This window comes from Tachysurus vachellii, chromosome 15, assembly GCF_030014155.1.
Source record: "Tachysurus vachellii isolate PV-2020 chromosome 15, HZAU_Pvac_v1, whole genome shotgun sequence".
Taxonomy (NCBI): domain Eukaryota; kingdom Metazoa; phylum Chordata; class Actinopteri; order Siluriformes; family Bagridae; genus Tachysurus; species Tachysurus vachellii.
In genome coordinates this window covers 16598682-16610608 of record NC_083474.1, presented here as the reverse complement: position 1 = coordinate 16610608, position 11927 = coordinate 16598682, and the positions used below count along the sequence as shown (strand labels likewise).

Genomic DNA, 11927 nt, shown 5'->3' with positions numbered 1-11927 from the left:
AAGTGCAGCAGTTAACCATTCATTAAACATGTTTTGCCTTTTTGCTTAATTATGAAATGCTTTGAATTTTAACCATCATCTTATTTATTTATCCAGGGTTTGGTATATATTTGATTTCCAGTTGTCTGTATTATACTGTAATATGACGTGTTCTCCCACTGTATGAAGGCCAACATTGACCAAGTTGTGAACTTTGTTATATATGTTTACTTAAAGTAAAATTCATTACGGCTTATATTCACTAGTCATTAATTGTTATTTCAACTCACTGTAAATTTATGCTATATTAGGTTAAAAATGGTAAAAAAACAAAAAAAAACAAATAATGAAATAAATAATAATAAAAACAAAAGTAATATATATATATATATATATATATATTATATATATTATATATATATATATTATATATATTATATATATATATATTATATATATTATATATATATATATATTATATATATTATATATATATATTATATATATTATATATATATATATATATATATATTATATATATTATATATATATATTATATATATTATATATATATATATATATATATATATATATATTATATATATATATATATTATATATATATATATATATATTATATACTCCGTTTCTATAGTATCGATAGACCGGAACTGAGTTTAGAGTTAGAGTTGCAACTCGGAATCAACCTCTCCCGTACTATCACAAGTACGTCGACTTGTTAGCTTTTTTCCCAACCGTTTTCGGAGAGTCCCCGCCTACTGTACTAAGATTAGGTAGAAGTTAACATTCACGAGCTCGTGTCGATCTATTATTAGCCAATCAAGAGGAGGAGGCGGGATTGTACGAATACGGGTGTGGGAACAGAACGTGCATTTGTTTACATGCGACGATGTCTGAAGAAGTGCTGGATGAAATGTCTGTGTTGTCTGCAATTTACTGTGAAAAAGACGAATTTCAGTTGATTGAGGACTCTGGTGAGATTAACGAGCATTTTCTTGAGATAGTTATATACAGAAATATGTAGAATATATATATTATACAATATATTATTAAATACATATATTATTATATAAAAGTGCAGTTTGACAGATTGGAGACTCTGCCTTTCTAAGACATCCCTTTTTATAGCTAATCATGTTACAGACCTGATATAAATTAACAGCTGAATCTTTAAAATATCTTGCTTTTTCAGCCATTTATTCATACACACATACACACACACACACACACAGACCTATTTTGAGACCTGTGTTCCATTTGGAATAAAATATTTGCTCGTGTGATTTGAAAGTCTGTTTTCATTTTGTTCAAATTTTAAAACTGTCCCAACATTTATGGAATTCGCGTTGTATTGTGTTAATGCTGTCATGTTCAGAAACCTTCTAACACTGTGTGATTGCTCTGTTCTTAACACAGCTCAAACAGGACTTGTGTACCGCATCTGCACTGCGATAGACACTGACAGCGGGAGAAAAACCCTGAACCTCACTTTCCATCTCCCTCCCCTATACCCTCAAACCCCTCCTGATATCAGCGTCACATCCGGAGATTTCTCAAGGAACCTTTGCCAGGAGCTGAAGAATGTGATGCTCAGGAAAGCTCACACGCTTCCACCTGAGCCCATGGTCCACCAGCTGGTGACGTGGCTTCAGCACAATATCACCGACCTGATTACGACCACAAACAGCCCAGGAGATGAGACCAGTAAAGCACAGGACATGTGGATGGCGTTGCTGCATTTAGATCATATGCGGTCTAAAGCTAAATATATCAAACTGATTGAAAAGTGGACCTCAGAGCTGGGTTTGATGGGGAGACTGTTTGTGGGAAGGCCGATTTTAATTTTGCTGCAAGGAACAAAGGAAAGCATTAAGGTATTCAGAAGTGATTAATTTCAATGTTATTGCTTCCTGACTGAGATGTGACCAAACCTCAGCTTGGTATGTTCGGTGGCTGCTCTTTTCTCACTCACTCACTCATTTTCTACCGCTTATCCGACTTCTCGTGTCACGGGGAGCCTGTGCCTATCTCAGGCGTCATCGGGCATCAAGGCAGGATACACCCTGGACGGAGTGCCAACCCATCGCAGGGCGCTGCTCTTTTCTTCTTGGGTTTTTTGCAGGCACTATAAAATGTGCCTCAAACCCAATCCATGTTGAAGTCGTGTAGGACACAATGAGGCTTTCTGTAATCTGTAAACCTGATAATTAATAGTGAAACTGAACAATGACGTTAAGTGGGTGAACATTTGTGTACAATCCGGATTCTTTTTTTTTTTCCTCGGCACAGTCAGTTTGGCCCCTGAAAATATGAAGGTAGAATCACAGAGAAAGTTGGAAACGATATGAAAATAAGATTCGTTCCTGTCATTTACCAAAGATTTTCTTTGAACGATAAAAGAGCCTACAACACATGTATGTCAGAGTAGAAGGAAGCCTGTGTTTTTAGAATTTTTTTTTTAGATAAGAGATGCGTCCCAAATCACGTACTGTATGTATGCACTATTCCGCACCAGCGTGTAGTATAAATAGTACAAATGGAACGTTGGACACTTTATGCGCTCAACACTCGCAGCTTTGCTAATGGACAAGAAAAGGGGCGGGGCTACAAAGCGCTGACTCTGAATAGAAAAAGAATTCAAACTGTCAATGATGCTGTGGTGAATGTCTTAAATTAAGTCATGTTGTGCGATTTTATTTTTTCAACATTGAGAAAAAAATGACTGTAGTCTGCTAAAGCTAGCGGCGTCGCGTTACGTGTGTTTGGTGTAATTTGCCATAGACAGGGAAACGGCTTAGACGTCCAGTTTGGAAAAAAAACTATACCATTATAAAATTCTTATACTAGACGGTAGAGTACACAATACATAGTGTGTAGTATGTCATTTGAGACACAGCTATAGATTCCCTTAGTTACCTTTAGCTTTGGTATTTAAATGAAAAACTAATAATAAAACATCAAACATTGGCTGATGGATCTTTCTTTCAGTTAGGAGTGGATTTAAACTGCTGTTATTTTTCTTCACGCAGCCCAATTCCCACTTATGTCTTGTATATTAATCTCCTTTAGGTAAGTAAAAGATATAATTAAATGGTAACTCTAAATCCTCTCCTTAAGGAATATATCCACCTTCAGAGGAAGGTGAAAGTCGATGTGGACTCATCAGGCAAGCGCTGCAAAGAGAAGATGATGAGGGTTTTATGTGAAGTGCCCCTTACTGAGGATTTTAAAAGGTAAGAGCTGCCAGTCTTCCACTTTACACATTTCCAAATCCCTTTACACCGAACACTGCTTATTGCATCAGCCTGTCACTTAATATGTCTCACCTTTTCCTCCTCTCAACCCGTTTCTCTTTATTTCAGGATATCAACGTTTGAGGTTAAAGAAGACTTGTCTTTAGAGGACCTGAGAAGGGAGTTTGATTTGGTTGGATCAATGAAGCTTTACCAAGAATTTCTTCCCACTTTACAATAAATGACTGATAATTTATTGACTTTTTTTATACATGATTTACTACTAAGGGAGTCCTTGAGTAAAACCTGAGCAGTGACTGAACACCTGGGATTGTAAATTCACACACAGTCAGTTATAAGATCACGTTTTAATCTGTTCAGTTGTGGTCAAGGTTGAGCAGCAGGTAGATGAGCTGTCTCAGGGTCTCCTGAGCTTGACTTATTGTCTGTGGAGAAGTGGTTTAGGCTTAAGGCTTAAAGGCTTAAGGCTTTTCATTCTGATCAGAAGGATATGAGTTTAAATCCCAAGCTACCATGGATGGGTTCTTGAACTTTAAGAGTATGAACTAGTGGAAATGTATCTGCTTGGATTTCCCTGGGGTTCTTTGTTTTCCTGCCTCCTAACTGCCATCCCATCCAGGATGTATACTCATCTCATCTCCCGTGTTCCCAGGATAGGCTTCAAATCATGACCCTGATCATGAGTTACTGACGATTTAATGGATGATTCTATAGCAAAATGTTTTTCTATATCATCCTTTCATAAACTGTATAAATGTATCAAGAAAGATTTAACTCATTGGGAAAAAATATTATAAATATAATATAATAAAATATATAAATATAATATAAATATGATATATAAATATTGGCAACTGTTGAAATAAGAAAAAAGAAAAAAAAAGATTTACTTTATACCAAACGACTTTTTTTTTTTTTTTACCAAACGATCTATCCATCTTCCACATTTCAGTATGTTTAAATACAGACATCTCTTTATCTCTAAATTAAAATTGAAGTCAAGTTCCATTTTGTAAATCCTGATTAATGATGTTTAATTAAAATCACCTTATTGCCCTTTTACCATCATAACTTCCGAACAATAAATTCACCTTACATGCTCTTCTCCACGGACGTGTTTTTCCAAAACGTTGAAGCCTAAATGTCACCTACGATGTGGCATTTACTTAACATATAAAATCGCCTTTGGATCCAGTGCAAGAGCATGCCTTGTCGTCTGAGAGGCTGTGAGACGACGAACACACAAAACCTTTTAAATAGCTTAGTGGTACCCGGGTTAAGTGAGTATAGATGTTTAATGAGCTTGGAAATGTTTTAGCTAAACAGCATTTCAGATCAACATATATTGGTCTCTTAATTTAGAACCACTGTTTGAAGCATCAACATGAACGGGAAATTAGTTTAACCTCAGAGGCTATAGAACTGCGTAAAAGTCTGCACAGGTTAACACAGTAGACCTAAGAGATGCTGATCAACGACTCTATATGAAGGCTATGGGAGGTTCACAATCCTCCAGTCATGGCTGACTTCTTTCTGGGTGTGTGTGCTTTCATATACATAGTGTTTAGCCTGTTTGAATCAAACCCTAGTGTATTATGTTAATTTGTTCCAGAACAACTAGTTCAAGCTCATGTGAGTGAGGTGTTTTCGGGCACATTGTCTTAGGGCCTTTTTACACCTGGTCACTTCATGTGTTCTCTGATCCGATAGCTATCTGATTTGTTAAAACTGTTCCATTTATATTAGGCCACATAAATGCGTCTTGGCGAATGGGATATCAATCCGATCTTTCTACTCCCGCCCAAAATGCAAATATATTTTACCTCATTTCCCGGGTAATTGAAATGGAACACATGCGGTTGCTACAAAAAACAGCATTTACTGTTTGCTGCATTTTCACTGGTGGAAGCAGTGCATTTTAAGACCCAACGAGACACCTGGGTGAAAGATCGGAGCCAGCGCTGGTGGGAAAACATGTTTCTTTCTGGCGCGATGCACGACTCGCGAGTCACCTGCGAGTGACGTACTTCCATTTCGGAGGAGTACAGCGCTGACGTATGTGGCTTGAACAACCACATGCATTTACACCTGTCCAGTTTCATCTGAAATGCGTCCCAGACCACCTCCTGAAGTGGTTTGAGCGATCGGATTTATATCCGTCTCGAAACTGTTTCGGAGGGCATTTAGACCTGGTCTTTTTACCATCGGATAGCTATCTGATCACAGAAAACACATGAAGTGACCAGGTGTAAAAACCCCCTTATAGAGCTGTTCGATTTTGAATAGACACGGTTCCATGAGCAGGGCTATGGTGGGCTATGGTGGCTCAAGCGGTTAAGGCTTTGGGGTTGTTAATTGGAGTACTGGGGTCAAGCCGCAGCACTGCTGAGCTGCCACTGATGGGCCCTTGAGCAAGACCCTTGACCCTCTGCTTCAGGGGGCTCTATCATGGCTGACCCTGTCCTCTGACCCCAACTTCCAAAAAGCTGGGATCTGTGAAGTACGAATTTTGCTGTGCTGTATCATATTTTGGATTACAGCATTTTGATCTAAACTATCCTGTGAGGTGGAGACAGGAGGACAGAGCTGTATTGCGGCAGAAATGTGACATTTGGACCAACGAACAAAAAGAGAGGCAGCTTTGTTGGTGAGGTTGACTTGCCATCTCCCAGTGTAACTGGTTTCATCATGACCATAGTATTTTGTCTGTGAAGTTATCAAAAACATGCCCCAAATACATGTCAGTAGATAAGGACCTAAAGTGCCCCAGGTATGAGTGGCGCACTGTGATAGACTGTTGTCTCGTGTATTCTTTCTTCAGGCCTAGTGTTCAGGGATCAAGATTAACCAGTTAATGAAGAACGAATGACCAAAGTTTTTTTCATATTGGGGAGATGTTTGTGATTTGAAGGGTTTTGCTCTCCCTTTTTATCTGAACATTGAATGAAAGCATTTTCTTATCTCTACATGTCCCCTGGCCAGTGCCTTTTTATTACATTACCAACATTTAGCAACTTACATGTTAATCTCATTTTATACAACTGAGCAATTAAGGGTTAAGTTCCTTGCTCAGTGGCCCAGCAGTGGTAGCTCGGTGGTTCTGGGATTCAAACTCACAACCTTCCAATTAGTAGTTCAACACCTTAACCAATAGGCTACTACAGCCCATTATTAATTATGTGTAGTGGCAAATCACACCAAATAGCAAACAAACCTAAAAATATTACCTGAGTCTTAGGTTATGGACTATACTGTAGCTACATTCAACTGAAACTGCATATTCAAAGAACTTATCCTCAACTTGAAATTCATACTCAGAGAATCAGGACATTTTTTTCTCAACCAGCAAGTTCAGCAAGTGATATCAACACGGCTGCTTAGCATCGGCAGTAATCAAAGAAGCACTTACTTGCTTTTAAATGAGATGTGCTGTATATCCAGGTAGCTGCTATAAATCATTCAACATACAGTTTTGAGGAGGTACATTTATTTTACTCATTACAACTAGCTGGCTAGTTTGTTGCTAACAATGATAAACATGTAGGCATCCATGTTTTTCCCCTTTATTTTAGCTTGTTGTCAAAAATAACCTAATCTGAGTTCCAGCTTCTCACGTCCAATTCAATTCGATTGCAGCATATACATGTCATACCCAGTGATAGACGAAAACTAATTTGTCAAGAAATTTAGTCCTTTTCACAACAAAGTACTTTGAGGAATTAAATTGTGGTCCACTTTAAGTTCATTCCACATGGCTTCCTGGATGCTCTGTTTTTTCCTCTTAGATTTTAAACTATTATGTTTATTTGTGTAACTAGTGCTTTTCCAAAAACCAGAAGCATTCAGGATAAGATATAACAGCGGTCCCAGAGATGCTTATTTTATTTTTGTAAAATTCTGTCTTTAGTGTAAATTTACCCATCACTAAAACCAATGGGTTCGATGGTGGTGTGTTTGTCTGATTTAGATGCTGAGTTTTATTGCATTTTGAGGACATGCACATGCTTTATTTTGCAATTAATATCTGGGGAGGATTGGGCAAATTGGGAAGCTGTGTTTAGTGTATGGAGTTCTGAGAGCATGAGATATCATTTCTGAAAACAGCAATCTCGCCTGGTTGTTGAGCAATCCGATTTCCCGATAGTGAGCCGGCAAGCTCATTCTTCATCACAGCAGAGAGACAGACTGGCTTTTTAGCATGCATGCGCACACTCACGGATAATGTAGCGAGTGAACACAGTGCTTTTTAATTAAGCTGGAGTGCCGAGAATGGTTTTAGGTGAGAGATAGACATGTTAATGAAGTTAACTGAGAACTGAGATATCACAGGTTGAGCTTTGTGGAGACAACTTGGAGAGGCTCAGCAGACGGTGTGAGGGAAAGCTGCGCTTTAATTTGGGATTTAATTTGTGATGAAGTCTGAGCTTTGGTCGATAGGAATGAATTTGGGCAAGTTGGAGAGTTGGGGTTAATGTGAGAAACAGCCTTATCTCTTTCCAATGAATGTTGTTTTGCTTGAGGACATTCGGCCTTGCTTTCATGGGCGCATTGTGGTCTTAAAATAAGCAGAATACAGTTTTTAGACATAGTCATCACAATTAAATGTAATTAAGCAGTATTTATAGTAGATAGTACTATAGCAGATCGTATATATTTATAGTAGGTGGTACTATAGTAGATAGTATATATTTATAGTAGATAGTACATATTTATAATAGATAGTACTATAGTAGATAGTATATATTTATAGTAGATAGTATATATTTATAGTTGATAGTACTATAGTAGATAGTATATATTTATAATAGATAGTACTATAGTAGATAGTATATATTTATAGTAGATAGTACTATAGTAGATAGTATATATTTATAATAGATAGTACTATAGTAGATAGTATATATATGTATAATAGATAGTACTATAGTAGATAGTATATATTTATAATAGATAGTACTATAGTAGATAGTATATATATGTATAATAGATAGTACTATAGTAGATAGTATATATTTATAATAGATAGTACTATAGTAGATAGTATATATATGTATAATAGATTGTACTATAGTAGATTGTACTATAGAAGATAGTATATATTTATAGTAGATAGTACTATATTAGATAGTATAAACTTATAGTAGATAGTAATATAATCAATATGCTTTTTTTTTTAAAGATCTGTACTGGAGTTTGCTGAACTTTATTCCACTACACATAAATGAAATAATTTTTTATATAATAATCTTTACATATATCTGATCTTTTTTTTAAGAAAACAACTTATTTTTCATGTTTAATATGCAATGCTCTAATCATAAGAGCGAAAAGAGTACAGAAAATAATCCATACCATTTGGGGATTTTTTTGTAGAGCACCAAAGATGACTAAATGAAATAGTAAATACTAAATATTGCAATTATTATTTTCTTAGTAATTACAGATAATTCTACATTTCTTGAAAGTAGTGTCATGGAAAGTCTAATTGAAAATGTAAAAAAAAAAAAAAAAAAAAAAAAAGGGACTGAAATAAAGATTCAGGAAAACATTACAAATATTACACGGTTCAATAATCAGCTCTAATATTTTCTCAGGATTATTGGAAAATGCTATGGATAAATGTAACACTGAACACAAGTAACACTGTAACACAAAATGAATTAGGTTATATTTTTTGGCAGCTCAAACATTCATTCATGCAATTCTGTATTTCTATTTTTTTATCATACACATTAGTACCTTATTAATCACACTGAATAAAAGATGAGCATGCTGCATAGATATCGTTTAGAAGAGCTCAAACTGTGCACTTGTGTTTGCTGATAGTGGACAGTATGGGGCGCTGTTGTGCTTTAGGAAAACTCGTGTTCATGATGCTTGCCTTTATTCCAACTGTCTCAGGGTGTAAAACACAGCTATATGAATGGACCTACAGTATGCTGTGGTGGTGTAAAATACTAGTCAACATTTTGGAGACTCTAGATTTAATATATAATTTTCATAGCCTTAAGGACAATACAGCAAAGCTTATGGTTGTTTTTTTTTTTCTCAAACAAATGTAAATGGTAAGATCCAATTATTAATGCATTTAATAAGTAATTAAATATTTAAAAGGTAAAAATTTCACCGAACTAGCAGTTTCTATTTATAACATAAGAGAAGCAGTTTGTGAAGTTGAAGACAAGCCAGCTGAGAAAATTAATAAAATGGGCAAAGCTTCATCAGTAATGCTGTTAACATTTCAAAATATAAAATAGTTTAAATTTATTACTGTGGTTGGTCACTGCATAATTCTGTATGTTTTATCTCATAGCTATACATCATCATTATTATTATTATTATTATTATTATTATTATTATTATTATTATTATTATAGTACTAGATAGATAGATAGATAGATAGATAGATAGATAGATAGATAGATAGATGAGTGGGGGTTGGGGGGTTTGTGTGTGTGAGCATGTGTGTATGTATGTGTAATAATAATATAACTAAAAATGACTGTGCATAAAAAGTATTACACATACATACACACATGCTCACACACAAACCCCCCACATATATCTATATCTACATCTACATCTGTATGTGTGTGTGTGTGTGTGTGTGCACGTGTGTGTGTATGTGTGTGCACGCGTGCACGTGTGCACGTGTGTGTATAAGTTCTGTTTTTAGTCACCGTGTGTGTTTCTGTTATAATTTGAATGAGTTGACTAAATATAAGGTTTATAGTCATATCCTTTATGCCTAGATTCAGTCTGAATGTTTCCTAGATCATTTAGATCATTATGGAGCAGATTCCCTGAGCAACTAATTTGAAAAAAGAAAGTGATTCAATCTTAAAGAATGCAACTTTAACTCCAGCCAAAAGGTTGGCAGATCAATATTACATCATCACGCTGCTTCAGCCACTGCAGTAAAACTATGGATTTTCTAAAACAGGACTAGTATGGGTTTACAGCAGGTTTTCAGGGTCACCAGCTCATATAGTTTACTGATGCTTTACTATGATACAGTTCGGTTCTTTGTGGTGATCATTGTTCTGAAACACTAATCCATGATAATCACTGTGAATAGTGGTGAATACACAGTAAAAGTACCATAGAATAAAATTATGTTTATTTTATATTCATAATGCTCACATGAACGTCTGGTCATGTGTGTAAGCAGACCTGTTAGGAAATAAATAAAAATCATTTTAAAGGCCTGTTTTTATTGTTCTGTATTTTAAACTGATTTTTATTTTGGTGGGAAATAATAGAAAGTCTCAACGCTGAAGAACATTGACTGCTTTTGTCACAGGATCTGTTAAATCTTTATGAGTAAGTCAATTCAGACAGGAATACAGGTTCTGTTACAGTGGGTAAAACACTCAGATACACCATTAATAAATACATTACTTTACCTCCTCATGTCGAACATAATCATAATGATCATAATGATCATAATATTGCCTTGCTTTTACTCTGATATAAATGTAAACTCATTAGCATCAAATGTTAATGCATTTACTTTAATATAAGTATAAGGATTATATTTGTTGTATGAATAGTTCACATTATTTAATAATGGTCAAGGCTTGCTAAAATCCTTATTCTGTCTCAGTACAGTTAGGACTATGTTGTTACATTGTTCTAGGATTACATTTAAATAAAGAAAGAAATGCAAAATCTATCTTTTGTATTAAATATAATTAATAAGGATCTTAAATGTTTCTGTAACTAGTGTTTTTTTTCCACAGAAGATCTGTTCCACCTGTTCCAACTACAACATACCATTTTAGGCAATAGGTAATTTTCACAAAAGAGGACTAGTAATAATTTCGGTAAAATAAACCAGCCCAGTTATCAGCAATACTGATAGAATACCCTACAGCCATTAAAAAATATTTGCAAATGTAAATATAATGAACTCAGTCAATGTATCTGAATCGCTATCCTTTTCTCCTTTCGCTCACTGTCACTGTGTGTGTCGCACTGCTTATGCACTTCAATGCCACCCCTGCAGTGAAGTGAGTGGATTTCTCCATGGTGTGACATGCCGTGCTGTGGAGAGATCCAGCTGAGCCTCAACTGAGCCTTCCCCCATGACTCCAACTGAGAAGATACCTTCAGATGCTGGGAGCCAATCTAATTCCCTCAAATCTCCTCATATCCCTGCAGGTGATCCGGGTGCATCCTGATCGGGCCTCTTTCGAGTGTGATGAGTAAAGTGGGTTGAGATTAGACAATTTCTACATTGGCAAAATGCATATCTCTGTCAGAAGACTGACATGCTTCTTTGTCCAGCTGTGAGAGAATTAGTCCTTTTTCAAATAACCTATCATTTTTAGGACCACAAAAAAGAAAATAGTACTTATAAAGATTGAACTAATCTTAACACTAACAACTGCTTTGAAGAAAAATATTATTGCGCACCAGAATGGTGTTAGAGACGCTTTCATTTAAACACGTCCAGTCATCACTCAAGTTGGAAAATTGTCAAGATCTAGAACCTCATGTTCCCCTGCTCCATTTTAGATCAATTCTTGTAGTGAAGCAAAAGATGTTTGGCCTGAAGACAGGACTGTGGCAAGGTTACACGGTTAGAGGTTCCTTCATCATGAAGTAACTGAGGATCTGCTGGAGAGTGCAGATGGTCAGTCACTGCGATGCCTGTGGCATTCTCATTGTC

The 11927-nt window shown here is 35.8% G+C and overlaps 1 protein-coding gene across 1 annotated transcript; it reads left to right on the top strand.

Annotated features, from left to right (window-relative positions):
- The first annotated feature begins 860 nt into the window (after nt 1–860).
- On the top strand, nt 861–3488 carry rwdd3 (RWD domain containing 3). Its single transcript, XM_060888765.1, has 4 exons — nt 861–973; nt 1416–1873; nt 3117–3232; nt 3362–3488. Exons 1-4 carry the CDS (start codon nt 889–891, stop codon nt 3471–3473), a joined length of 771 nt encoding a protein of 256 aa, XP_060744748.1. The 5' UTR covers nt 861–888; the 3' UTR covers nt 3474–3488.
- Nucleotides 3489–11927: the final 8439 nt, after the last annotated feature.